Genomic DNA, 25,272 nt, shown 5'->3' with positions numbered 1-25,272 from the left:
TCCCTCTCTTCCTTCCCTCCCTTCCTTACCCCCCTCTCCCTCCCTCCTTCCTTCCCTTCCACCCTTTTGCTCTTCCTTCCTTCCCTTCCTCCCTCCCTCCCTCCCTCCCCCTCCGTCCCTCCCATCCCCTTCCTTCCTTCCTTCAATCCTTTCCTTCCTTCCTTCTTCCTTCCTTCCTTCTTCCTTCCTCCCTCCCTCCCTCCCTCCCTCCCTCCCTCTCTTCCTTCCTTCCTTCCTTCCTTCCTTCCTTCCTTCCCTTCCTTCCTCCCTCCCTCCCTCCCTCTCTTCCTTCACCTCCCTCTTCCTCCTCCTTCCTTCCCTTTCCTTCCTTTTTCCCTTCTTCTTCCCTTCCTTCCCTCCCTCCCTTTTCTTTCCTTGTCTCTTTCCTCCCTCTCTTCCTTCTTCCTTCTTCCTTCCTTCCTTCCCTTCCCTCCCTCCCTCCCTTTCTTTCCTTGTCTCTTTCCTCCCTCTCTTTCCTCTCTTCCTTCCTTCCTTCCTTCTTCCTTCCTCCCCTTCCCTCCTCTGTCCTCTCTTCCTCCCCTTCTCTTTCCTCCTCTCTTCCTTCCTTCCTTCCTTCCTTCCTTCCTTCCTCCCTCCCTTTCTTTCCTTGTCTCTTTCCTCCCCTCTCTTCCTCTCTTCCTTCCTTCCTTCCTTCCTTCCTCCCTCCCTCCCTTTCTTTCCTTGTCCTCTTTTCCTCCCTCTCTCCTCTCTTCCCTTCCTTCCTTCCTTCCTTCCTTCCCTCCCTCCCTTTCTTTTCCTTGTCTCTTTCCTCCCTCTCTTCCCCTCTTCCTTCCTTCCTTCCTTCCTTCCTTCCTTCCTTCCTTCCTTCCCTCCCTCTTTCTCCCTCCCTCCCCTCCTTCCTTTCCACCTTTTCATCCTTCTTCCTTCTCTCTTCCCTTCCCATTCTCCCCTTCCTTCCTTCTCTTTTTCCTTCCTCATTCCCTTCCACCCCTTCATCCCTCCCCTAAAAAAGGACAATTATATCTTGCATGTTCTAGAATAGGCAAACTAGACAAGCTCAACATCAACACTGACAATGAGAAAACAAGAAATACTGTTTACCCACAAGCAGAAAGACATTAGATATCTTAGAAACCAACACTTTCTCATTACTTTATTTCCAGATCACCAGGCTGGGGCCCACAGCAACTCCTGGCAGGGGGGTGGCTAGTGAAACCAATAAAACTGTCCATGGCTCAATGCTAAGGAATCATGGAAGTTGTAGTTTCTATAGGAGTCTTGCCTTCTCTGCCTTGCTGGGCTCCTCATGGACGCATTCAAGCTGTGTGTAGATGCAGACCCAGTGCCTATGCAGACCCAGTGCCCTGACATCTTAATTTGGGGTTTCTGGGTGCAAAAGCTATTTCTGCTCAGACTCCTTTGCTCCTCTGCAGGTGTGCTTTCACGCTGCCTGTTCACTTCTCCTGACCCCATTCCTTTTTTTCTTCTATTATTAAAAAAGTATTGAAACATGAAATTCTTTGGCACCTGCCTCCAATAAAAGGGGTCCGTTCTGGGGAGAAGGTTAAAGAGCCGGCATCTCTCTCGAGCTCCTAGTTTTCCTGGCAGGACCAAGGAAGGAAACTGATGTTCAAAGAGGCAAATAACGATGGGTAATCCCTATCCAAAATTCACATTTAGCACACATAATTAATTATACTGTCTCAAAAAGATGGTCATTCCTTCTAGCTGGAGAAGGTGGAAAGGAGAGGAGTCCTCGTGGACAACAAGTTAAACATGAGCCAACAATGTGTTGTGGCGGCAAAAAAAGCCAATGGGATTTTTGGCCTCAGGCATCAAGAGGAGCCTTGTGTCTAGATCTAGGAAAGTCATGCTCGTCATGCTCTCTTCCGCTTTGGTTAGACCACACCTGGAATATTGTGTCCAATTCTGGGCACCACAATTCAAGAGAGATATTGACAAGCTGGCATGTGTCCAGAGAAAGAGGGTGACTCAAATGATCAAGGGTCTGGAGAAACAAGCCCTATGAGGAGCAGCTTAAGGAGCTGGGCATGTTTAGCCTGAAGAAGAGAAGGCTGAGAGGAGACATGATAGCCATGTATAAATATGTGAGAGCACGTCACAGGGAGGAGGGAGCAAGCTTGTTTACTACTTCCATGGAGATCAGGGCAAGGAACAATGGCTTCAAACTACAAGAAAGGAGATTCCATCTGAACATGAGAAAGAACTTCCTGACTGTGAGAGCCATTCAACAGTGGAACTCTCTGCCCCAGAGTGTGGTGGAGGCTCCTTCTTTGGAAGCTTTGAAACAGAGGTTGGATGGCCATCTCTCAGGGGTGATTTGAATGCAATAAGGCAGTCCTAGGTTGCTGTCCTCCCTCCCAACATGGTGACATCCAAATATTTTGGACTCCAATTGCTTCAGCCTTCAAAGAGTATGGCGAATGATCAAGGATGATGGGACTGGTAGGACAACCTCAGAAGGTGACACATTAAAAAGGCAGAACGACAGTTATGGTGAGGGGGTTCTTGCACATTGAAGAGTTGCATGGCCCAAATGCAAGCTACGGTTCATAACTCAATGTTTCTGTGAGATGGAAGACACAACAACAAAATGTGCCTGGAAACCTTTGAAGGCAATTTTCCTGCTTTTTGGCAGAATGGGGTTAGAATGGATGGTCCATGAGGTCTCTTCCAACTCTATGATTCTATGAAACCCCTTAGCCATCCCTAAGATGGTAGTCTTGAGTTTTTAGAGAGGATATTCTTTTGGACCTTCATCATCTCAGTTCCCTCTGGAATTCATCATAGAATCATAACATTCTAGAGTTGGAAGAGACCTCATAAGCCATCCAGCCCAACCCCATTCTGCTAAGAAGCAGGAAAATTGCATTCAATGGCCATCTAGCCTCTGTTTCAAAGCCTCCATAGAAGGAACCTCCACCACACTCCAGAGCAGAGAGTTCCACTGCTAAACAGCTCGCACAGTCAGAAAGTTCTTCCACATTTTCAGGTGGAATCTCCTTCCTTTCCTGTCGTTTGAAGTCATGGTTCCATTGTGTCCTAGTCTCCAGGGCAGCAGAAAGGTAGCCTGCTCCCTATGACTTCCCCTCACCTCTTGATCCATGACACTCCTCCTGTCTCCTCTCCAACTTCTCTTCTGCAGGCTCAACATGCCCAGCTCTTGAAGCCACTCCTCATAGGGCTTTGTTTCCAGGCCCTTGATCCTTTGAGCTGCCCTCTTCCTCTGGACACCTTCCAACTTGGGGTCAACATCTCCCTTCAACTGCGGTGCCCAGAATGGGACACAGTGTGATTCCAGGTAAAGTGGCAAGGCAGAATAGAGGGGTAGACATCCTCACAGGGGTTGTTCTCCAGACCCTTGATCCTTGGAGTCACCTTCTTCCTCTGGACACATTCAACTTGGAGTCAACATCTCCACTTGTGGTGGCCAGAATGGGACACAGTGTGATTCCAGGTAAAGTGGCAAGGCAGAATAGAGGGAATGACATCCTCACAGGGGTTGTTCTCCAGACCCTCGGTCCTTGGAGTCACCTTCTTCCTCTTGACACATTCCAACTTGGAGTCAACACCTCCAATTGTGGTGGCCAGAATGGGAAACAGTGTGATTCCAGGTAAGTGGCAAGGCAGAATAGAGGGGTAGACATCCTCACAGGGGTTGTTCTCCAGACCCTCGGTCCTTGGAGTCACCTTCTTCCTCTTGACACATTCCAACTTGGAGTCAACATCTCCAATTGTGGTGGCCAGAATGGGACACAGTGTGATTCCAGGTAAAGTGGCAAGGCAGAATAGAGGGGTAGACATCCTCACAGGGGTTGTTCTCCAGATCCTTGGAGTCGCCTTCTTCCTCTGGACGCATTCCAACTTGGAGTCAACATCTCCAATTGTGGTGGCCAGAACTGGACACAGTGTGATTCTAGGTAAAGTGGCAAGGCAGAATAGAGTGGTAGACATCCTCACAGGGTTTGTTCTCCAGATCCTTGGAGTCACCTTCTTCCTCTGGACACATTCCAACAGAGTCAACATCTCTAACTGTGGTGGCCAGAACTGGACACAGTGTGATTCTAGGTAAAGTGGCAAGGCAGAATAGAGGAGTAGACATCCTCACAGGGGTTGTTCTCCAGATCCTTGGAGTCGCCTTCTTCCTCTGGACACATTCCAAGTTGAAGTCAACATCTCCAATTGTGGTGGCCAGAATGGGACACAGTGTGATTCCAGGTAAAGTGGCAAGGCACAATAGAGGGATAGACATCCTCACAGGGGTTGTTCTCCAGATCCTTGGAGTCGCCTTCTTTCTTTGGACACATTCCAACTTGAAGTCAACATTTCCAATTGTGGTGGCCAGAATTGGACACAGTGTGATTCCAGGTGAAGTGGTCTGACCAAGGCAGAATAGAGGGGGGAATATATTGGACTCCCAATGACCACAGGCCATTTTGGATTGGGAAAATAATAAACCCAAAACCTTTGGGTGGGAGTTCAATAGACCCTGATCTTGGTTGCATGCTTTGTAGGACTCAGGAAACATCTAGAGGTGGAAGCCACAAAGAAGTTGACCAATAGCAACCCACAGCTCTGCAGAAAGGTTTCGTCTTGACCCGCATGCCAGCTCAAGGGCCAATACTTGGAAAGAAATCAAAGGAATATATCACATAAAAGCAAAAAGGTTTCTAACTCCCTAGACAACAGTATTGAGATGCGGACCTGAATGTCATGGCAAACTAGAAAAGACCTGTGAAATCAACTGCTATATGATAAATCAACACTGTTGGCAGAGAAAGAAAACTGAGAGGAAGTGAATTGATTCGTCTGAAATGTGATGTTGGGGAAAGCGATACGGATATCATGTCCTGCCAAAGAAGACCCATAAATGAGCCCAAGAGCAAATCAAGGCTGAATGCTCCTAGAAGCCAAAATGACTCAACTGGGTTGATTCTACCTTAGACGTATCATGAGACGGCATGACTCATTAGAAAACGTCGAGAATGCTTGTTAAAGTGGGAAAATAATACAAAAAGAGGGGAAAGTCTCCTTACAGGTAGATTGAGTCAATCAAGGAAGCCACAGCCTTGAGTCTGCAAGACCTGAAGAAGGTCGCTGAGGTCAACAGGAGGTCTCTCAGCCACAAGTCAAAGCCTCTTTGACAACAGGAGACAATAAAAAGTCACATCAACACAAATCTCGGTCCTTCCGCAAGTCTATACTAGTCTCAACTCACAATCATTGGGCTTTCTGTCGTGTGTCATGTTCTGTAGTTGATGGTGATTGGTGGTGGTAGGCCTAGCAGTTGGTGATGGAAGGGTTAATGTAGGTCTTGGTTCTGGGGGGGGGGGGGTGAGTAATCTGTGAGTAAAGAGTTCATGGGTGAAGACAGGAGATAGGTTGTAGCTGGGTGTTTCTGGATGTAGGAAGCTCTTGGGACTGATCTTTGGGAGAAAAGTATTGTCTTATCTTGGTGGTAGATGCCGCTGGTTTCCCCCCAGGTTTGTGAATTTTTAATGTCCTGAGCTGTCTCCTGAGACTTTGGAATCCTGGAACCTTGAATCTTTGGACTGGCTTTTGACTACAATATAGACTCTTGATCCTTGGACTTTGCTTATTGAACTCTCGGCGTTTGACCACTGGACTGGACCTTTTGACTATGGAGTTATCTTGAACCTGCAACAGTGTTTGCTGTTTTGTTTTATATTCTTTGGCTGAGTGTTATCTTTATGTTTTATATATTTTGGACTATTAAAACAGCCAGAAAGTAAATGCTGTTTTAATTAAACTGCTTGATACAAACTGGATATTTGTTTGGTTCATCTCTACCTGAATAAGGCAGAGCCCTGGCATTGTGACACTTTCATAGTGGAATGGTGGTCCAAAGTTCAAACCCTCAACTTTGGCCCTCTAGGTGTTTTGGATGCAACATGGGTATGCAGATGGTCTCTTGATTGAATGAAGTGTTCCAAGAGGACAAAGGCATGAACATCTTCGACCCTCTATGTGTTTTGAACATCAACTACCACAATGTGGGTATGCAGATGATCCCTTGATTGACTGAAGTGTCCAGGCCCAAGAGGACAAAGACATAACCAACTTTGACCTTCTAGGTGTTTTGGATGTCAACTACCACAAAATGGGTATGCAGATGATCCCTTGATTGAATGATTTGTCCAGTCCCAAAAGGACAAATGCATGGGCCAACTTTGGCCCTCTAGGTGTTTTGGACACAACATGGGTATGCAGATCGTCCCTTGATTTAATGATGTGTCCAGTCCCAAGAGGACAAAGGCATGACCAACTTAGACCCTCCAGGAGTTTTGGACATCAACTACCACAATGTGAGTAGTTGAAGTGTCTAGTTCCAAGAGGACAAAGACTTGACCATCTTCAGCCTTCTATGTGTTTTGGACTTCAATTCCCACCACTCCTGACCGCCTTAGGCCCCTTCCTTTTCCCATTCAGCTGCTTAAGCAGCTCGGGGTGAAAATGAAAGGGCCTGAGGCTGTTAGTAATGGTAGGAGTTGAAGTTCAACACACCTAGAAAGCTGAAGTTTGCCCATCCCTGGTGTAGATGTACCTTAGAGGCCATTTGGAGAGCTTTTGAGTGAATAACTTTAGGCACGTGACCAAAAACAAATCCCTGGTTAGTTTCCTTTGAATTCAAGACATTTGCAAATTCGAAAATGGAGGAAGGTGCCATTGATCACCATCGATCATCAATCACCTCCGGTAAGGCTTCGTATCCACTTGAACGGGGCCATGTTGGAAAGGTGGCCCAAATTTCCACATTGTTTCAACGCTCCTGACCTCAATTAAGTAGTAAACACAACCTTTGCAAGACCATCTGTGGGGTTGGGAATGCCGAAGTAGAAGCCACTGAGTCTTATGGGATTTATAACTAAATAAGGGCAGTTTGATTGAGCCTGCAATGTGCATACCAATTTGGTCGAGGATGATGATGATGTTGTGAATGTGGAAGCTGGCTTGTTTATTTCATCTCCTCTGCATCTCGGCACAGGGAAAAACGCATCCCCAAACCTGCACGTTCGTTCATTCGGATGCCTTTAAGGAACCCAATGTTCCAACGTTCAATCTTTTTGGCAGGAGGGAGGGACATTTTGGGGAGGAGGATGCACACCTGGATCTCGAGAGCAAGATCCAATCTGACTAAAGAGATTCTGCAAATCGAAGAAGGGGGAGAAGAGGGGATTATACAATCACGATGGTGGCGATGGAGGAAGGAAAGAGAAGCACTCCGGCCTTGCTATTTCCATCCTACCTATCTTATCTGGGACGGATGAAATTTCCAGGCTCATAATTGGGAGAGCAGGGGAGGCCAATCTGTCCTTCTTTTCCGTCGGCGAACCGAATCATCCGCCTGCCTTGACAAACAGGCTCCCAACCCTTCTGCTTGCCCTACTTACGGCAGGTCTCCCTTTATGTGTCGGGATTGGGGGAGCATGTCTGCAGGGTGCAGGGAACATACAACACGGCACATCTCCTTTCCATCCCTCGCTCTTCGGGGTGCGTTCGATGCATCCAATTGCCTTAGAGCAACACGGGAAGGATCCCATGACCCTATTCACAGCTTCCAGAGAAATGCTGCATCTCGCCCTGCTTCTTATCCCAGGAGGATGAGCCCAATGGAGGTGGGAAACCTTGCAAGAGGAGAGGGCATCACCTGGGTCTACCTTATATGCAACCACAATGTCAAAAGGCAACTGACATGGTTCACAAATGATTAGAAAGATCCCCCCTTAATGTGGAAGAAGCCTTTGTTCTATCAATATACTCAGATATTTCAGCTTTTGTTTAGTTTATTGAAACCACAGTGTTTTAAATGTGCTTGTAATTATTATTATTATTTTACTATTTACTGTTTAATCTGTCTGTTTTGCTTTGTGTTCTTCCTTTGTTAAATTGTTCATTTATTTTGTACTTGCTGTACCCGTACACACATTGCTGTGGTCAACCTTCCCTCCCTCTTTCTCTCCTCCTTTCTTTCTCCTTCCTCCCTCCCTCTTTCCTTCCTTCCTTCCTTCCTTCCTTCCTTCCTTCTCTTCCTTTTCCCTTCCTTCCCCCTTTTCTTTCCCTCCCTCTTTCTCTCCCCCTTTCTTTCTCTCCTTCCTACCCTCCCTGTTTCCTTCCTTCCTTCCTTTTCCCTTCCTTCTCCCTTTTCTTTCCCTTCCTCTTTCTTCCCTTTATCCTTCTCTACCTATTTTTGGACTGCAACTCCCAGTAGTTCTCCTGATTGATCTATCTATCTATCTATCTATCTATCTATCTATCTATCTATCATCTATCTACCTATCTATCTATCTATCTATCTATCTATCTATCTATCTATCGTCCCTCCATGTTTCTCTTCTTTTCTTTCTCTCTCTCTCTCTCTCCTGCCTTTTTTTCTTTCCTTATCTTCTTCACTTCCTACACCCCCTTTTATTTTTCTTCCTCTTTCACTCCTCCTTTCTTTCTCTCCTTCCTTCCCTCCCTCTTTCCATCCTGTCTTCCCTTTTTTTCTTTTTTTTTTCTTTTCTTCTTTTCTTCCTCCCTCCTTCCCTCCCTTCCTATTGGAATAGGACACTTCAGCCAATCAAGAGATCATCTGCATACCCATGTTGTGGGAGCTGAAGTCCAAAACACCTGGACGGAGGGCCTAAGCTAGCCCATGCCTTTGTCCGCTTGGAAATGGACACAAAACACCTATAGGGAGGGCCCAAGTTGGCCCATGCCTTTGTCCTCTTAGAACTGGACAATCAAGGGGTCATCTGCATACCCACGTTGTGGGAGCTGAAGTCCAAAACACCTGGAGGGAGGGCCCAAGTTGGCCCATGCCTTTGTCCTCTTGGGACTGGACACTTCAGTCAATCAAGGGATCATCCTCATACCCACATTATGGGAGTTGAAGTCCAAAACACCTGGAGGGAGGGCCCAAGTTGGCCCAGGCCTTTGACCTCTTAGAAATGGACACTTCAGTCAATCAAGGGGTCATCTGCATACCAGCATTGTTGGAGCTGAAGTCCAAAACACCTGGAGTGAGGGCCTAAGTTGGCCCATGCCTTTGTCCTCTTGGAAATGGACACTAGAATCAATCAAGGGGTCATCTGCATACCCATGTTGTGGGAGTTGAAGTCCAAAACATCTGGAGTGAGGGCCCAAGTTGGCCCATGCCTTGGTCCTCTTGGAACTGGACACTTCAGTCAATCAAGGGATCATCTGCATATCCACATTGTTGGAGCTGAAATCCAAAAACCTGGAGGGAGGTCCCAAGTTGGCCCATGCCTTTGACCTCTTGGAAATGGACACTTTAGTCAACCAAGGGGTCATCTGCATACCCATGTTGTGGGAGTTGAAGTCCAAAACACCTGGAGGGAGGGCCCAAGTTGGCCCATGCCTTGGTCCTCTTGGAACTGGACACTTCAGTCAATCAAGGGATCATCTGCATATCCACATTGTTGGAGCTGAAATCCAAAAACCTGGAGGGAGGGCCCAAGTTGGCCCATGCCTTTGACCTCTTAGAAATGGACACTTCAGTCAATCAAGGGGTCATCTGCATACCAGCATTGTTGGAGCTGAAGTCCAAAACACCTGGAGTGAGGGCCTAAGTTGGCCCATGCCTTTGACCTCTTGGAAATGGACACTTCAGTCAATCAAGGGGTCATCTGCATACCAGCATTGTTGGAGCTGAAGTCCAAAACACCTGGAGGGAGGGTCTAAGTTGGCCCATGCCTTTGACCTCTTGGAAATGGACACTTCAGTCAATCAAGGGGTCATCTGCATACCCATGTTGTGGGAGTTGAAGTCCAAAACACCTGGAGGGAGGGCCCAAGTTGGCCCATGCCTTGGTCCTCTTGGAACTGGACACTTCAGTCAATCAAGGGATCATCTGCATATCCACATTGTTGGAGCTGAAATCCAAAAACCTGGAGGGAGGGCCCAAGTTGGCCCATGCCTTTGACCTCTTAGAAATGGACACTTCAGTCAATCAAGGGGTCATCTGCATACCAGCATTGTTGGAGCTGAAGTCCAAAACACCTGGAGTGAGGGCCTAAGTTGGCCCATGCCTTTGTCCTCTTGGAAATGGACACTAGAATCAATCAAGGGGTCATCTGCATACCCATGTTGTGGGAGTTGAAGTCCAAAACATCTGGAGTGAGGGCCCAAGTTGGCCCATGCCTTGGTCCTCTTGGAACTGGACACTTCAGTCAATCAAGGGATCATCAGCATTCCCATGTTGTGGAAGTCCAAAATACCTGGATGGAGGGTCCAAATTGACCCATGCCTTTGTCCTCTTGAAACTGGACACTTCAGTCAATCAAGGTGTCATCTGCATACCCACGTTGTGGGAGTTGAAGCCCAAAACACCTCGAGGGAGGGCCCAGTTCTGAACTGTACATCCTATGTGTCTCTTCTGAGAAATGATGCTCTCGGGATTCGGCATTCAGAGAATCATTCCCTGCAAGACCTTTTCCCACTTTATGCCACCACGATGCAGATTGGCCAAGTCACATTCTCTCAACCTCAGAAAAAGGCAAACCCCATTTGAATAGAGGATGCTAAAATACCCACTTTCAGTCCCAACAACTTAAAGACGCATAACAATGAGGCGTTTCAGGGCGAGGGGGCGCTCCACCACACTTCTGTGGATGAGACATCTACACCAGTGGTTCTCAACCTTCCTAATGCCGTGACCACTTAATACAGTTCCTCATGTTGTGGTGACCCCCAACCATCACATTATTTTCATTGCTACTTCACAACTGTTGTTTTGCTCCTGTTATGAATCGTCATGTAAATATCTGGATGTATTTTCATTCACTGGACCAAACTTGGCACAAATACTCAATATGCCCAAATGTGAACAATGGTGGAGGTTGGGAAAATAGACCTTGACATTTGGGAGTTGTGGCTGCTGGGATTTATAGTTCACCTACAATCAAAGTGCATTCTGAATTCCACCAATGATGGAACTGAACCAAATTTGGCACACAGAACTCCCAAGAGAAAATACTGGAAGGGTTTGGTGGGCATTGACCTTGAGTTTGGGAGTTGTAGTTCACCAACATCCAGAGAGCCCCATGGACTCAAACAATGATGGATCTGGACCAAACTTGGCACGGATACTCAATGTGCCCTAATGTCAACACTAGTAGAGTTTGGGGAAAATAGACCTTGACATTTCAGAGTTGTAGCTGCTGGAATTTATAGTTTGCCTACAATCATAGACCATTCTGAATTCCACCAACGATGGAAGTGAATCAAATTTGGCACATAGAACTCCCATGACCAAGAGAAAATACTGGAAGGGTTTGGTGGGCATTGACCTTGAGTTTTGGAGTTGTAGTTCCCTTCCATCCATGGAGTACTGAGGACTCAAGCAATGATGGATCTGAACCAAACTTGGCACAAGTACTCAGTGTGCCCAAATGTAAACATTGGTAGAGTTTGGGGAAAATAGACCTTGACATTTGGGAGTTGTAGTTGCACCAAACATGGCACACTACCTATATGGTGAGGTTTTTTAATTCTGTGAGTTGTAGTTCACCAACAACAAAAAGGAGGAGATGCCCAACAATCAATATGCCCAAATGTGAACACTGGTTCCATATTCAATATGCTTAAATGTGAACACTGGTGGAGTTTGGGGAAAACAGACCTTTCTCTTTGGGAGTTGTAGCTGTTGGGATTTATAGTTCCCCTACATAGAAAGAGTATTCTCAACCCCACCATTGATAGAATTGGGCCAAACTTCCCACACAGAACCCCATGACCAACAGAAAATACTGTTTTTTCTGATGGTCTTTGGTGACTCCTTTGACCCCCCTCATGACCCACCCAGGGGTCCTGACCCCCAGGTTGAGAAACACCGTTCTAAAAGATATTATGGCTCAAGGATAGAATCATAGAATCATAGAATCATGGAATCCAAGAGTTGGAAGAGACTTCCTGGGCCATCCAGTCCAACCCCATTCTGCCAAGAAGCAGGAATATTGCATTCAAATCACTCCTGACAGATGGCCATCCAGCCTCTGTTTCAAAGCCTCCAAAGAAGGAGCCTCCACCACACTCCGGAGCAGAGAGTTCCACTGCTGAACGGCTCTCACAGTCAGGAAGTTCTTCCTCATGTTCAGAAGCTCTTGAAATCACTGTATAGAGTGAAATGCACATTCTTCATCTTTTGGACGGTGCAGGATTTTGTGGATGAGAAATCAATTCTGCATTGGATTGTTGTAGGTTTTTCGGGCTATATGGCCATGTTCTAGAAGCATTGGGAGACCTCCCAACCTCTGAGGATGCTTGCCATAGATGCAGGCGAAATGTCAGGAGAGAATGCCTCTAGAACACGGTCATATAGCCCGAAAAAACTACAACAACCCAGTGATTCAAGCCATGAAAGCCTTCGACAATGCAATTCTGCATTGCTTTAGGAGTAGTCTGACATGGTGGTTGTGAGAGTGGTCCTCCTTTGCTATGGACACAGCATATTATTATTTGAGAACACAGAAATGCTGGACCACTCTCACAACCACCATGTCAGGCTACACAGAGAAGCCACTGAAATACACAAGAAGCATGTGGACAATCTCAACAGAAAGGAAGAAACCATGAAAATGAACACAATCTGTCTACCAGTATTAAAAAACTCTGAAATTGCAACAGCAAAACAACAGAGAGGAAACAACCAGGCACAGATTAACACCTCCCAGCAGGAGATTTTCCCAGGCTCAGGCAGGCCTTCAAATGCTAATGAAGGTGGTCAGTTGAAACATTCACACCTAACTGCAGCAGGGAAGAGCTCTTTGCCCCACCCCAGCCATTCCACAGATATATAAACCCATTGTCCTAATTCCAACAGACCTCACTACCTCTGAGGATGCTTGCCATAGATGCAGGCGAAACGTCAGGAGAGAATGCCTCTAGAACATGGCCATATAGCCCGAAAAAACCACAACAACCCAGTGATTCAAGCCATGAAAGCCTTCGACAATGCAATTCTGTATTCCTTTGGGAGTAGTCTGACATGGTGGTTGTGAGAGTGGTCCTCCTATGCTATGGACACAGCAGATTATTTGAGAACACAGAAATGCTGGACCACTCTCACAACCACCATGTCAGACTACACAGAGAAGCCATTGAAATCCAGAAGAAGCATGTGGACAATTTCAACAGAAAGGAAGAGACCATGAAAATGAACAACATCTGGCTACCAGTATTTAAAAATACTCTAAAATTAGAACAGCAAAACAACAGAGAGGAAACAAACAAGGATATCTAATCACTTCTCAACAAAAGTTTGCTCCAGGCACTGCCAGGCCATTATATGCTAATCAACGTGGTCAGTTGAAACATCCACACCTAGCTCCAGCAGACAAGAGTCCTTTGTCCCACCCTGGTCTTTCAACAGATATATAAACCCATTTTCCTAGTTCCAACCGACCTCATTACCTCTGAGGATGCTTGCCATAGATGCAGGCGAAACGTCAGGAGAGAATGCCTCTAGACCATGGCCATATAGCCCGGAAAAACCTACAAGAACCCAGTGAGATCTTTGTTTCCCGATTGTTGAGTGTCCACAAACCCTTTCATGTACTAACCTATTCTACAAAATGGCATTCTGGCTCCACAGCTAGTGAGGTGCACACAAAACATCCGTCGGTTTCACATGAAGGCTTGGCTCCACTTCCAAGATTGTGTATGAATGAAAACCCAAACGCAGGCATGCCCTAATCTGGTGGGAAGGGGGGAAAAATCCCAAACACTTCAGTCCCCAAGCTCTTTAGAAGAGGAAAACCGCACCCATAAAGTGTTCTCCCTTCGTTCTCTCACAACATGGCAAATTGGAGTAATTGGATACATCTCTCTCTCTCTTTCCAGCTCATTCGGAAGAAGGAAGGAGCTCCAAAATCATACGCCCAAAGTCTTACCTTCCCAAAGACACCCCGTAAAGGGGTACACCCAAAACTGGGCCTCCAAAAGTACCCTCTCAAATGGTCACCCGCTAGTCCTATCCCGAGTCCTATCCCCATACCCCTTTCGGTACTTTGGCACAACAAAGTCCTATTCCTCCCAAAGTATGCCAAGAGAGGTACTCTCAAAAATCCAGGTATCTCCTAAATAGGCACCCAAAGTCCTACATCTAAAGGTACCCCCTAATGTGGTACTCTCTCTAGGTCCCATCCTTCAAGATTCTCCTAAAGTGGGACCCCATAGTCCTGTGTGACAAATGGTATCCCCAAAAGGCTAATCTCCCAAAGGTCCCCCAAAGTCCTACCATAGGTGCACTTCAAAGGGGGCATCTCCAAATAGTCTCAAAAATCCAGGTATCTCCTAAATTGGTACCCAAAGTTCTACATCTAAAGGTACCTCCTAATATGGTACTCTCTCTAGGTCCCATCCTTCAAGAGTCTCCTGAAGTGGGACCTCATAGTCCTGCTTGACAAATGGTATCCCCAAAAGTCTAATCTCCCAAATGTCCCTCAAAGTCCTACTCCAGGTGCACTTCAAGGGGGGCATCTCCAAAATCCTACCCATAAAGGCAAGTTCCACACCTAATATGGTACTCTCTCTAGGTTCAATCCTCCAAGATTCTCCTAAAGTGGGACCCCATATTCCTGCTTGACAAATGGTATCCCCAAAAGGCTAATCTCCCAAAGGTCCCTCAAAGTCCAACCCCAGGTGCACTTCAAAGGGGGCATCTCCAAAATCCGACCCCTAAAGGCAAGTCCCACATCTAAAGGTACCCCCTAATATGGTACTCTCTCTAGGTCCCATCCTAAAGTGGTATCCCATAGTCCTGCTTGACAAATGGTATCTTTGTCTAATCTCCCAAAGGTCCCTCAAAGTCCTACTCCAGGTGCACTTCAAAGGGGGCATCTCCAAATAGTCTCAAAAATCCAGGTGTCTCCTAAATTGGTACCCAAAGTCCTACATCTAAAGGTACCCCCTAATATGGTACTCTCTCTAGGTCCCATCCTCCAAGATTCTGCTAAAGTGGGACCCCATAGTCCTGCCTGACAAATGGTATCCCCAAAAGTCTAATCTCCCAAAGGTCCCTCAAAGTCCAACCCCAGGTGCACTTCAAAGGGGGCATCTCCAAAATCCTACCCATAAAGGCAAGTTCCATATCTAAAGGTACCCCCTAATATTGTACTCTCTCTAGGTCCCATCCTCCAAGATTCTCCTGAAGTGGGACACCATAGTCTTGCTTGACAAATGGTATCCCCAAAAGTCTAATCTCCCAAAGGTCCCTCAAAGTCCAACCCCAGGTGCACTTCAAAGGGGGCATCTCCAAATAGTCTCAAAAATCCAGGTATCTCCTAAATTGGTACCCAAAGTTCTACATCTAAAGGTACCCCCTAATATGGTACTCTCTCTAGGTCCCATCCCCCAAGATTCTCCTAAAGTGGGACCCCATAGTCCTGCCTGACAAATGGTATCCCCAAAAGTCTAATCTCCCAAAGGTCCCTCAAAGTCCAACCCCAGGTGCACTTCAAAGGGGGCATCTCCAAAATCCTACCCATAAAGGCAAGCTCCACACCTAATATGGTACTCTCTCTAGGTCCAATCCTCCAAGAGTCTCCTAAAGTGGGACCCCATTGTCCTGCGTGACAAATGGTATCCCCAAAAGTCTAATCTCCCAAAGGTCCCCCAAAGTCCTACCCCAGGTGCACTTCAAAGGGGTCATCTCCAAATAGTCTCAAAAATCCAGGTATCTCCTAAATTGGTACCCAGAGTCCTACATCTAAAGGTACCCCCTGATGTGGTACTCCCTCTAGGTCCCATCCTCCAAGATTCTGCTAAAGTGGGACTCCATAGTTCTGCTTGACAAATGGTATCGCCAAAAGTCTAATCTCCCAAAGGTCCCTCAAAGTCCAACCCCAGGTGCACTTCAAAGGTGTCATCTCCAAATAGTTTAAAAAAAACCAGGTATCTCCTAAATTGGTACCCAAAGTTCTACATCTAAAGGTACCCCCTAATATGGTACTCTCTCTAGGTCCCATCCCCCAAGATTCTCCTAAAGTGGGACCCCATAGTCCTGCCTGACAAATGGTATCCCCAAAAGTCTAATCTCCCAAAGGTCCCTCAAAGTCCAACCCCAGGTGCACTTCAAAGGGGGCATCTCCAAATAGTCTCAAAAATCCAGGTATCTCCTAAATTGGTACCCAAAGTCCTACATCTAATGGTACCCCCGATGTGGTACTCTCTCTAGATCCCATCCTCCAAGATTCTCCTGAAATGGTACCCCATAGTCCTGCTTGACAAATAGTATCCCCAAAAGTCTGATCTCCCAAAGGTCCCTCAAAGTCCAACCCCAGGTGCACTTCAAAGTACCTAATATGGTACTCTCTCTAGGTCCCATCCCCCAAGATTCTCCTAAAGTGGGACCCCATAGTCCTGCTTGACAAATGGTATCTCCAAAAGTCTAATCTCCCAAAGGTCCCTCAAAGTCCAACCCCAGGTGCACGTCAAAGGGGGCATCTCCAAAATCCTACCCATTAAGGCAAGTTCCACATCTAAAGGTACCCCCTAATGTGATACTCTCTCTAGGTCTCATCCTCTAAGATTCTCCTGAAGTGGGACCCCATAGTCCTGCTTGACAAATGGTATCACCAAAAGTCTAATCTCCCAAAGGTCCCTCAAAGTCCAACCCCAGGTGCACTTCAAAGGGGGCATCTCCAAAATCCGACCCCTAAAGGCAAGTCCCCCATCTAAAGGTACCCCCTAATATGGTACCTTCTCTAGGTCCCATCCTCCAAGAGTCTCCTAAAGTGGGACCTCATAGTCCTGCTTGACAAATGGTATCCCCAAAAGTCTAATCTCCCAAAGGTCCCTCAAAGTCCAACCCCAGGTGCACTTCAAAGGGGGCATCTCCAAAATCCTACCCATAAAGGCGAGTTCCACATCTAAAGGTTCTCTCTAATATGGTACTCTCTCTAGGTCCCATCCTCCAAGATTCTCCTGGACTGGGACCTCATAGTCCTGCCTGACAAATGGTATCCCCAAAAGTCTAATCTCCCAAAGGTCCCTCAAAGTCCAACCCCAGGTGCACTTCAAAGAGGTCATCTCCAAAATCCTACCCATAAAGGCAAGTTCCACATCTAAAGGTACCCCCTAATGTGATACTCTCTCTAGGTCTCATCCTCTAAGATTCTCCTGAAGTGGGACCCCTTAGTCCTACTTGACAAATGGTATCCCCAAAAGTCTAATCTCCCAAAGGTTCCTCAAAGTCCTACCCCAGGTGCACCTCAAAGGGGTCATCTCCAAAATCCTACCCATAAAGGCAAGTTCCACATCTAAAGGTACCCCCTAACATGGTACTCTCTCTAGGTCCCAACCTCCAAGAGTCTCCTAAAGTGGGACCCCATAGTCTTGCCTGAAAAAAGGTATCCCCAAATGTCTAATCTCCCAAAGGTCCCTCAAAGTCCAACCCCAGGTGCACTTCAAAGGGGTCATCTCCAAATAGTCTCAAAAATCCAGGTATCTCCTAAATTGGTACCTAAAGTCCTACATCTAAAGATACCCCCTAATATGGTACTCTCTCTAGGTCCCATCCTTCAAGAGTCTCCTGAAGTGGGACCCCATAGTCCTGCTTGACAATCCCCAAAAGTCTAATCTCCCAAAGGTCCCTCAAAGTCCAACCCCAGGTGCACTTCAAAGTACCTAATATGGTACTCTCTCTAGGTCCCATCCCCCAAGATTCTCCTAAAGTGGGACTCCATAGTTCTGCTTGACAAATGGTATCGCCAAAAGTCTAATCTCCCAAAGGTCCCTCAAAGTCCTACTCCAGGTGCACTTCAAAGGGGTCATCTCCAAAATCCTACCCATAAAGGCAAGTTCCACACCTAAATATAGTAATAATTTATGGTACTCTCTCTAGGTCCCATCCTCCAAGATTCTCCTGAAGTGGGACCCCATAGTCCTGCCTGACAAATGGTATCCCCAAAAGTCTAATCTCCCAAAGGTCCCTCAAAGTCCAACCCCAGGTGCACTTCAAAGGGGGCATCTCCAAATAGTCTCAAAAATCCAGGTATCTCCTAAATTGGTACCCAAAGTCCTACATCTAAAGGTACCCCCTAATATGGTACTCTCTCTAGGTCCCATCCTCCAAGAGTCTCCTAAAGTGGTACCCCGTAGTCCTGCCTGACAAATGGTATCCCCAAAAGTCTAATCTCCCAAAGGTCCCTCAAAGTCCAACCCCAGGTGCACTTCAAAGGGGGCATCACCAAAATCCTACCCATAAAGGCAAGTTCCACACCTAATATGGTACTCTCTCTAGGTTCCATCCTCCAAGAGTCTCCTAAAGTGGGACCTCATAGTCCTGCTTGACAAATGGTATCCCCAAGAGGTCTAATCTCCCAAAGGTCCCTCAAAGTCCAACCCCAGGTGCACTTCAAAGGGGGCATCTCCAAATAGTCTCAAAAATCCAGGTATCTCCTAAATTGGTACCCAAAGTCCTACATCTAAAGGTACCCCCTAATGTGGTACTCTCTCTAGGTCCCATCCTCCAAGATTCTCCATAGTCCTAGACCCACAACGTTGTATCCCCCAAAGGTACCCTAGGTCCTAGACCCACAAAGTCGTATCCCCCAAAGGTACCCTAGGTCCTAGACCCACAAAGTCGTATCCCCCAAAGGTACCCTAGGTCCTAGACCCACAACGTTGTATCCCCCAAAGGTACCCTAGGTCCTAGACCCACAAAGTCGTATCCCCCAAAGGTACCCTAGGTCCTAGACCCACAACGTTGTATCCCCCAAAGGTACCTTAGGTCCTAGACCCACAACGACGTATCCCCCAAAGGTACCCTAGGTCCTAGACCCACAAAGTCGTATCCCCCAAAGGTACCCTAGTTCCTAGACCCACAACGTCGTATCCCCCAAAGGTACCCTAGTTCCTAGACCCACAACGTCGTATCCCCCAAAGGTACCCTAGGTCCTAGACCCACAACGTCGTATCCCCCAAAGGTACCCTAGGTCCTAGACCCACAACGTCGTATCCCCCAAAGGTACCCTAGGTCCTAGACCCACGAAGCCGTATCTCCCAAAGGTACCCTAGGTCCTAGACCCACAAAGTCGTATCTCCCAAAGGTACCCTAGGTCCTAGACCCACAAAGTCGTATCTCCCAAAGGTACCCTAGGTCCTAGACCCACAACGTTGTATCCCCCAAAGGTACCCTAGGTCCTAGACCCACAAAGTCGTATCCCCCAAAGGTACCCTAGGTCCTAGACCCACAACGTTGTATCCCCCAAAGGTACCCTAGGTCCTAGACCCACAAAGTCGTATCCCCCAAAGGTACCCTAGGTCCTAGACCCACAACGTTGTATCCCCCAAAGGTACCCTAGGTCCTAGACCCACAAAGTCGTATCCCCCAAAGGTACCCTAGGTCCTAGACCCACAACGTTGTATCCCCCAAAGGTACCTTAGGTCCTAGACCCACAACGACGTATCCCCCAAAGGTACCCTAGGTCCTAGACCCACAAAGTCGTATCCCCCAAAGGTACCCTAGTTCCTAGACCCACAACGTCGTATCCCCCAAAGGTACCCTAGTTCCTAGACCCACAACGTCGTATCCCCCAAAGGTACCCTAGGTCCTAGACCCACAACGTCGTATCCCCCAAAGGTACCCTAGGTCCTAGACCCACAACGTCATATCCCCCAAAGGTACCCTAGTTCCTAGACCCACAAAGTCGTATCTCCCAAAGGTACCCTAGGTCCTAGACCCACAAAGTCGTATCTCCCAAAGGTATCCCAGATCCTAGCTCCAAAGATCTAAAGGGATACCTTGAGAGGTCAGACAGTAAGGGATAAATATTTTAAGACTATTTAAATATTTGAAAGGATGCCATAAGGAAGAGGGAGCAGGCTTGTTTCCTGATGTCCTCAAGACTAGGACTCAATAGAGCCATGAGTTCAAATGACAGGGAAGGAAGTTCCACCCGAACATTAGGAAGAAGTCATTCAACAGTGGACCTCTCTGCTTTGGCATCTGGTGGAAGCGCCTTCCTTGGAGGCTTTTAAACAGAGGCTGCATGGCCATCTGTCAGGGGTGCTTGGATGGTGCTTTTTTGCCTGGAAGAATGGGGTCAGACTGGATGGCCCCTGGGGTCTCTTCCAACTCTGTGACCAAGTGGCACCCCAATGCCCTGCCTGAAAAGGTGCAGTCTAAAGTTACCTTCGAAGTGGTAGCCCTTACTAATCTATGTATATAATAAAACTCAGTGTTTGTATGCGGAGGACGGTGTATATAATAAAAGTCAGTGTTTGTATGCGGAGGATGCTGGATGTGGCAGCTTTCTGATGGGCTGACACTTTCACAGGCCACTGTGACCAGCACAGGTGACAGATGTGGACCAAACTTGGCACACATAACCCCCCATGACCCCCTTTACATCCTGGTGAGGTTTGGGGGAGGGCAGACAAAGGATGATGGGATTTGTAGTACTTTCAAAGCCATCGGTTCCCACAGACCACTGTGGCCCCCAACAAAGACCGATAAAGACCAAACTTGGCACATGGAGCCCCCATGACCCACTCTACATCCCACTGCTGTTTGGAGGAGGGTGGGCCATGGATGATGGGATTTGCAGTACATCCACTCACTTCCCGAGACCACTACAACACTCATCCAGTGACTCATCAAGACCAAACTTGGCACACAGAGCCCCCATGGGACTTGAAGTACCTTCACTCACTTCCCGAGACTGATGTGAACTTCATCCAATCACTTCATCCACTCACTTCCCGAGACCACTACAACCCTCATCCAGTGACTGATCAAGACCAAACTTGGCACACAGAGCCCCCATGACCCACTCTACATCCTGGTGCGGTTTGGTGGAGGATAGACCACAGATGATGGGACTTGAAGTACCTTCACTCACTTCCCGAGACTGATGTGAACTTCATCCAATCACTTCATCCACTTCCCGAGACCACTACAACCCTCATCCAGTGACTGATCAAGACCAAACTTGGCACACAGAGCCCCCATGACCCACTCTACATCCTGGTGTGGTTTGGTGGAGGATAGACCACAAATGATGGGACTTGAAGTACCTTCACTCACTTCCCGAGACTGATGTGAACTTCATCCAATCACTTCATCCACTCACTTCCCGAGACCACTACAACCCTCATCCAGTGACTGATCAAGACCAAACTTGGGACACAGAACCCTCATGACCCATTCTACATCTTGATGCTGTTTGGAGGACAATGGACGATGGACTATGGGACTCGAAGTACCTTCACTAACTTCCTGAGAGCACTGCAAGCCACATAAATAACTGATAAAGACCAACCTTGGTGCACAATGCCTTTCTCAAATAACCCGGGCAGTGCCTGGTCCCCAAGCTAGTGTTGATATATTTTACATGTATTTTACTAATACGTGCTGTTCTGTAAGCCACCCAAGTCCCTTTGGGAGATGGTGGTGGGATATAAATAAAGGGATGCTCAACACGTACCTACCTAATTTTTGGTTCAATATGTCACACCAAGGAAGATATCTTGTTTTAGATATACCTGCATGTATTATTCTATGGCAGAGGGGTCTAGGGCAGTGGTTCTCAACCTTCCTAATGCCGCGACCCCTTAATACAGTTCCTCATGTTGTGGTGACCCCCAACCATGAAATTATCCATAACTGTAATGTTACTACTCTTATGAATTTTGATGTAAATATCTGGACAAATTTTGACAAATACCCAATACACCCAAATTTGAATACTGGTGGGGTTGGGCGGGATTGATTTTGTCATTTGGGAGTTGTAGTTGCAGGGATTTATAGTTCACCCACCATCAAAGAACATTCTTAACTCCACCAACAATGGAATTGAACTCAACTTGGCGCACAGAACTCTCATGACCAACAGAAAATACTGGAAGGATTTAGTGGGCATTGACCTTGAGTTTTGGAGTTATAGAATCATAGAATCAAAGAGTTGGAAGAGACCTCATGGGCCATCCAGTCCAACCCCATTCTGCCAAGAAGCAGGAATATTGCATTCAAATCACCCCTGACAAATGGCCATCCAGCCTCTGCTTAAAAGCTTCCAAAGAAGGAGCCTCCACCACACTCCGGGGCAGAGAGTTCCACTGCTGAACGGCTCTCACAGTCAGGAAGTTCTTCCTCATGTTCAGATGGAATCTCCTCTCTTGTAGTTTGAAGCCATTGTTCCGCGTCCTAGTCTCCAAGGAAGCAGAAAACAAGCTTGCTCCCTCCTCCCTGTGGCTTCCTCTCACATATTTACACATGGCTATCATATCTCCTCTCAGCCTTCTCTTCTTCAGGCTAAACATGCCCAGCTCCTTAAGCCGCTCCTCATAGGGCTTGTTCTCCAGATCCTTGATCATTTTAGTTCACTTACATCTAGAGCAGTGGTTCTCAACCTGGGGTCACCAGATGTTTTTGGCCTTCAACTCCCAGAAATCCTAACAGCTGGTAAACAGGCTGGGATTACGGGGAGTTGTAGGCCAAAAACTTCTGGGGACCCCAGGTTGAGAACCACAGTGTTGATATATTTTACATGTATTTTACTAATACGTGCTGTTCTGTAAGCCACCCCGAGTCCCTTTGGGAGATGGTGATGGGATATAAATAAAGCTATTATTGTCGAAGGCTTTCATGGCTGGAATCACTAGGTTCTTGTGGGTTTTCTCGGGCTATAGAGCCATGTTCTAGAGGCATTTCTCCTGACGTTTCGCCTGCATCTATGGCAAGCATAGAGGTCCTTCTCAACCTCTGAGAATGCTTGCCATAGATGCAGGTGAAACGTCAGGAGAAATGCCTCTAGAACATGGCTCTATAGCCCGAGAAAACCCACAAGAACCTAAAGCTACTATTACTATTATTACCCCGCAAACCCAAATGAGACAATTTGGCTCACCATTCAGGATTCTCGGCGGCCTTGGGGTTGAAGCGGATGTCGCTGTTGACGCTGAACAAGACGTCACGGTCGCCTAAGGCCGGGACAGGCATCTGGTAGAGCGGATGCTGGAAGAGGGCCACCAGCTTGGAAGCCCAAGGAGATGATGATGATGATGATGATGAATGAGGAGGAGGAGAAGGTGCCTTCTCGCCGCCTTCCTCACCGGTCCCATAGAAACCCGGTGGGGGCAGCATCCTCTTGGGGTCCCCTTCGTGAATGAGTGCCTTGTGGTTGGGGTCCGGCCCCGGGTTCAAGAGCAAGCGGTTGGGGGGAGGCGGTGGGGCACGCCTCTGGAAGCCATCACCACGCTCGGGCCCTTTCTTCTCCAAGGAAGGGGCACTCAAGTTGGAGCTGGGCTCGCTGCTGAAGTCCTGCAGGAGCCTCAGCGTGTGTTTGCTGGGCCAGCCGTCGGGGGCCCCAGGAGGGGGGTCAGGCTCTGGTGGACGCTTCTGGGGCGGCCCTTGGCCCCACTCCAGAGCCCCTTCCACGGCCTTGGAGCCACAGGAGCATCCTGGGTTGCCCCCTCCGCCTTCGGCTCGTTCTCCGGGACCCGCCGCCCTCCGCTCCAGTTTGGGCAGAAGGTCAATCATGATGTGGAGCGTGCAGGCCACCAGGAAGACCAGGAAGATCAGGACGCGGAACCGGCGTAGGAGCAGCATGGCTTTCATGGCCCTGGTCCACTCAGGGAATGTCTCAATCGATAGTTCGATCTAAATATAGATGTGGATAGATGTCGGTATGAAGCAAAAAATGGGACAAAGGTGACCCAGATAGATACAGTTGGAGAATATCAACAATGATGGTGGTGGGGATGGCGATCGGGATCAGTCAAGGCCATCCGGAACACTTCGGAGGAGAATAGTCACAAAAATAATCTTTGAAGAATATTCGCAATAATAATCTTTGAAGAATATTCACAATAATATTTTTCAGAGAATATTCACAATAATAATTTTTGAAGAATATTTGCAATAATCTTTGAAGAATATTCGCAATAATACTATTTGCAGAATATTCACAATAATAATATTTGCAAAATATTCACAATAATATTTTTCAGAGAATATTCACAATAATAATCTTTGAAGAATATTCGCAATAATAATCTTTGAAGAATATTCACAATAATAATCTTTGAAGAATATCCACAATAATATTTTTTCAGAGAATATTCACAATAATAATCTTTGAAGAATATTCGCAATAATAATCTTTGAAGAATATTCGCAATAATAATCTTTGAAGAATATTCACAAGAATATTCTTCAGAGAATATTCACAATAATCTTTGAAGAATATTCACAATAATCTTTGCAGAATATTCGCAATAATAATCTTTGCAGAATATTCAAAATAATATTTTTCAGAGAGTATTCACAATAATCTTTGAAGAATATTCACAATAATAATCTTTGCAGAATATTCGCAATAATAATATTTGAAGAATATTCACAATAATATTTTTCAGAGAATATTCACAATAATAATCTTTGAAGAATATTCACAATAATCTTTGAAGAATATTCACAATAATAATCTTTGAAGAATATTTGCAATAATAATCTTCAGAGAATATTCACAATAATAATCTTCAAAGAATATTCGCAATAATAATCTTTGAAGAATATTCACAATAATCTCCGAAGAATATTCACAATAATAATCTTTGCAGAATCTTCGCAATAATAATCTTTGAAGAATATTCGCAATAATAATCTTTGAAGAATATTCACAATAATCTCTGACTATTTGTGCACGTTTCTGTTTTTGTTTTTAATGTTGATACGGTCAATGGACTAATCAATAAACTTTGCTTGCTTACAATAATCTCTGAAGAATATTTACAATAATAATCTTTGCAGAATATTCGCAATAATACTATTTGCAGAATATTCACAATAATAATCTTTGCAGAATATTTGCAATAATAATCTTTGAAGAATATCCACAATAATATTTTTTCAGAGAATATTCACAATAATCTTTGAATCTCAATAATGTTTAAAGAATATTCACAATAATAATCTTTGCAGAATATTCGCAATAATAGTATTTGCAGAATATTCACAATAATAATCTTTGCAGAATATTTGCAATAATAATCTTTGAAGAATATCCACAATAATATTTTTTCAGAGAATATTCACAATAATCTTTGAATCTCAATAATGTTTAAAGAATATTCACAATAATAATCTTTGCAGAATATTCGCAATAATACTATTTGCAGAATATTCACAATAAAAAATCTTCGGAGAATATTCACAATAATAATCTTTGGAAAATATTCACAATAATAATATTTGCAGAATATTCACAATAATAATCTTCAAAGAATATTCACAATAATAATCTTCAAAGAATATTCACAATA

The 25,272-nt window shown here is 46.1% G+C and overlaps 1 protein-coding gene across 1 annotated transcript in view; it reads right to left on the bottom strand.

Moving 5' to 3' along the window:
- Window positions 1–23,868, bottom strand: part of LOC137097899 (extracellular serine/threonine protein kinase FAM20C-like) — a 143,451-nt gene extending 119,583 nt beyond the window's left edge. Inside the window, exon 1 of the mRNA XM_067473297.1 lies at window positions 22,857–23,868. Within this exon, the coding sequence (XP_067329398.1) occupies window positions 22,857–23,566 (710 nt within the window). The 5' untranslated portion in view covers window positions 23,567–23,868. The remainder of the gene's footprint in view (window positions 1–22,856) is intronic.
- Window positions 23,869–25,272: the final 1,404 nt, after the last annotated feature.

Source organism: Anolis sagrei, chromosome X, assembly GCF_037176765.1.
Source record: "Anolis sagrei isolate rAnoSag1 chromosome X, rAnoSag1.mat, whole genome shotgun sequence".
NCBI lineage: Eukaryota > Metazoa > Chordata > Lepidosauria > Squamata > Dactyloidae > Anolis > Anolis sagrei.
This window is presented reverse-complemented; position numbering and strand designations above follow the sequence as displayed.